At 36.7% G+C, this 2,422-nt stretch overlaps 1 protein-coding gene across 4 annotated transcripts in view; it reads right to left on the bottom strand.

Moving 5' to 3' along the window:
- LOC106869052 (neuronal acetylcholine receptor subunit alpha-3) overlaps positions 1 to 2,422 on the bottom strand; it is a 718,416-nt gene that overhangs the window by 12,421 nt on the left and 703,573 nt on the right. For all 4 annotated transcript variants that reach the window (XM_052971014.1, XM_052971015.1, XM_052971012.1 and 1 more), the window contains one exon: positions 1,297 to 1,406. In XM_052971014.1, coding sequence (XP_052826974.1) covers positions 1,297 to 1,406 — 110 coding nt within the window. The remainder of the gene's footprint in view (positions 1 to 1,296; positions 1,407 to 2,422) is intronic.

Below are 2,422 nucleotides of genomic sequence, written 5' to 3'. Positions count from 1 at the left end.
TGTGTGTGTGTGTGTGTGTGTGTGTGTGTGTGTGTGTGTGTGTGTGTGTGTAAAATTACTGTGTCAATTCAATATACCCTCATGGCTTCTAAAAGTTTACGCAAATAAATTAACACATACACTCACACATACAGTAGAAGACTAGGCGTACATAGACAAGTCCACACGCATACACACACACGCACACACAAAGTTACATACAGGCAAATGTACTGACACACGTTCAGACACAGGGAGAATATTCGAATGCAAATTATCAGCTTTATTGATATTCTTTTCGTCTCCGATAAATTCAATAAAAATAAAACCTTCGCGATTTCCCTACTTAATTTGACTTTTTCATGACCTTTCCTCTAATTTTAATTAATTTCTTTTATTACCTACTTACATTCACTTCACGAGCATTTAAACATTTACTATTACGAGAATTTTACTCTTCGGTATTAAAGCAGACTTCTCCGCTTACTTAGAAAATATTCCTCGTATCTCTTACACAATACTTACACAATTTTTTCTTATGAAGCTGTCCAATTTGTATGTAAATAAACACTATTCACCGTTTGTTGAATAAGCCATCTGCCGAGTCTAGTCAAAATGAATTTCATATTAATTTTGATACTATAATTTAGTATTGAGTTCAACATTAATGAATATTTATGCAGTTATTTTTAAAGGTCTTCAAAATATACAGCTTAGTATGTACACACATACACATATTTATATATTGTAATAGTTTTTGCAACTATAACGTGGCTGTTCTATACAGAACCGCAGGAAAACATCTTTTCCAGCTGGTTAACGACACATAGCCTGTGTCTGATACATTGTAAGTAAAGGAGCGAACCACTCCCTTCCAGCTTGGCAAGACCAGTAGACCATGGTTTCTGGGTCTTTACCTTTCATCGATACTAGATACCTGCCTGTTAGAGATGGCAGTCAGTCGACCCTACTCACAGTATATAAACATAGAAGCGGCAGACAGCCGCTGTTTTCGTAACGTGCAAAGTAGCTAGTTCTAAAATCTCTAAACGAGATGTAAGTAGTAACAATACTAGACTAATACATTTTGCCACTTTAACGTGGCTGTTCTATACAGAACTATGTCACTACATTTTAACCTCAGGAAAACATTTTTTCTAGCTGGGTAACGAGTCACAACCCGTATTAGATATATTGTGATTAAGGGAACGATATATATGTGTGTATATATATATAATACATACAGACACACATACGTGTACATACATGTGGTGGTGGTTGTGTGTACGTGCGTGCATAGTACAAATAAAGACTTACATGTTATCAATGATAATTTCTGGACTCCAAACTCGCTTTCTGGGCAGAAGTATGAAGGTGACATTATTATGTTGCATAGGATACCATGTTAAAGACGGATCATTCCATTTCTACAAAGAGAAAAAGAAACAAGTTATAAATGAATACAACATACTCATGAAGACATAAATAATTAGTTTGTATCAGTTTATATCAATTACCAATTAATATAGGTTTCAACTCTTGGTACAAAGCCAGCAATTTCGGAAGGGAGAGAGGTACGTCGATTACATGAACCCAAGTTCTCAACTGCTATTTAATTTATCGACCTCGAACGCATGAAAAGCAAAGCCGACCTCGGCAGAATTTGAATTCAGAAAGTAAACACGGACGAAATGTAGCTAAGTATTTTTGCCGTCGTGCTAACGCTTCTGCCAGCTCACCGCCTTGCCTAAAATTAACATTAATTGTAAATTTAGCATGCCAGACAAATTACTTAACGGCATTTCGTCAATCTTTACGTTCTGAGTTGAAATTACATCATGGTCGACTTCGCCTGTTGCCCATTCGGGGTCGATAAAATAAGTACCAGCTGCGTACTGGGAACAATGTAATCGACTTACCCCTACTCCGAAATTGCTAGCTTGTGCCAAAACTTGAAACTAATATTAATTATGGAATGAGACGTCGAGCCGGAAGAATCTCTAGCACGCCTGCCAAAGTGTTTTGCGGCATTTTGCCTGTCTGCATGCTCTGAGTTCGAGTCTGCATTTTATCCTTTCGGGCTTGATGAAATAAGTACCAGTGAAACACTGGGGTCACTGTAATTGACTAGCCCCTTCTCCCAAACTTCAGATCTTGGGACTATAATAGAAAGGAATATTATAGAAATAAGGAGGCAAGGTGGCAGAATCATTAGCCCGTCGGGCAAAATGCTTAGCAGCATTTCTTTCGGCATTCAGATTCCTGACGTTGGATTGGTCCAAATCGAGGTAAGAAATCTCACCTGTTTAAGATTTTGCCTGATGATGGTGGGTTCTATGTTATGATGTAATCTACTATGAATAAATAAATAAAATTCCACTGAAACAACAGTCGTGAATTTTAAATGTCATTTGTTTTTATTTTAAATATATATATATATATA

The sequence above is a fragment of the Octopus bimaculoides genome, chromosome 10 (genome assembly GCF_001194135.2).
Source record: "Octopus bimaculoides isolate UCB-OBI-ISO-001 chromosome 10, ASM119413v2, whole genome shotgun sequence".
In the NCBI taxonomy this organism is placed as follows: Eukaryota; Metazoa; Mollusca; class Cephalopoda; order Octopoda; family Octopodidae; genus Octopus; species Octopus bimaculoides.
This window is presented reverse-complemented; position numbering and strand designations above follow the sequence as displayed.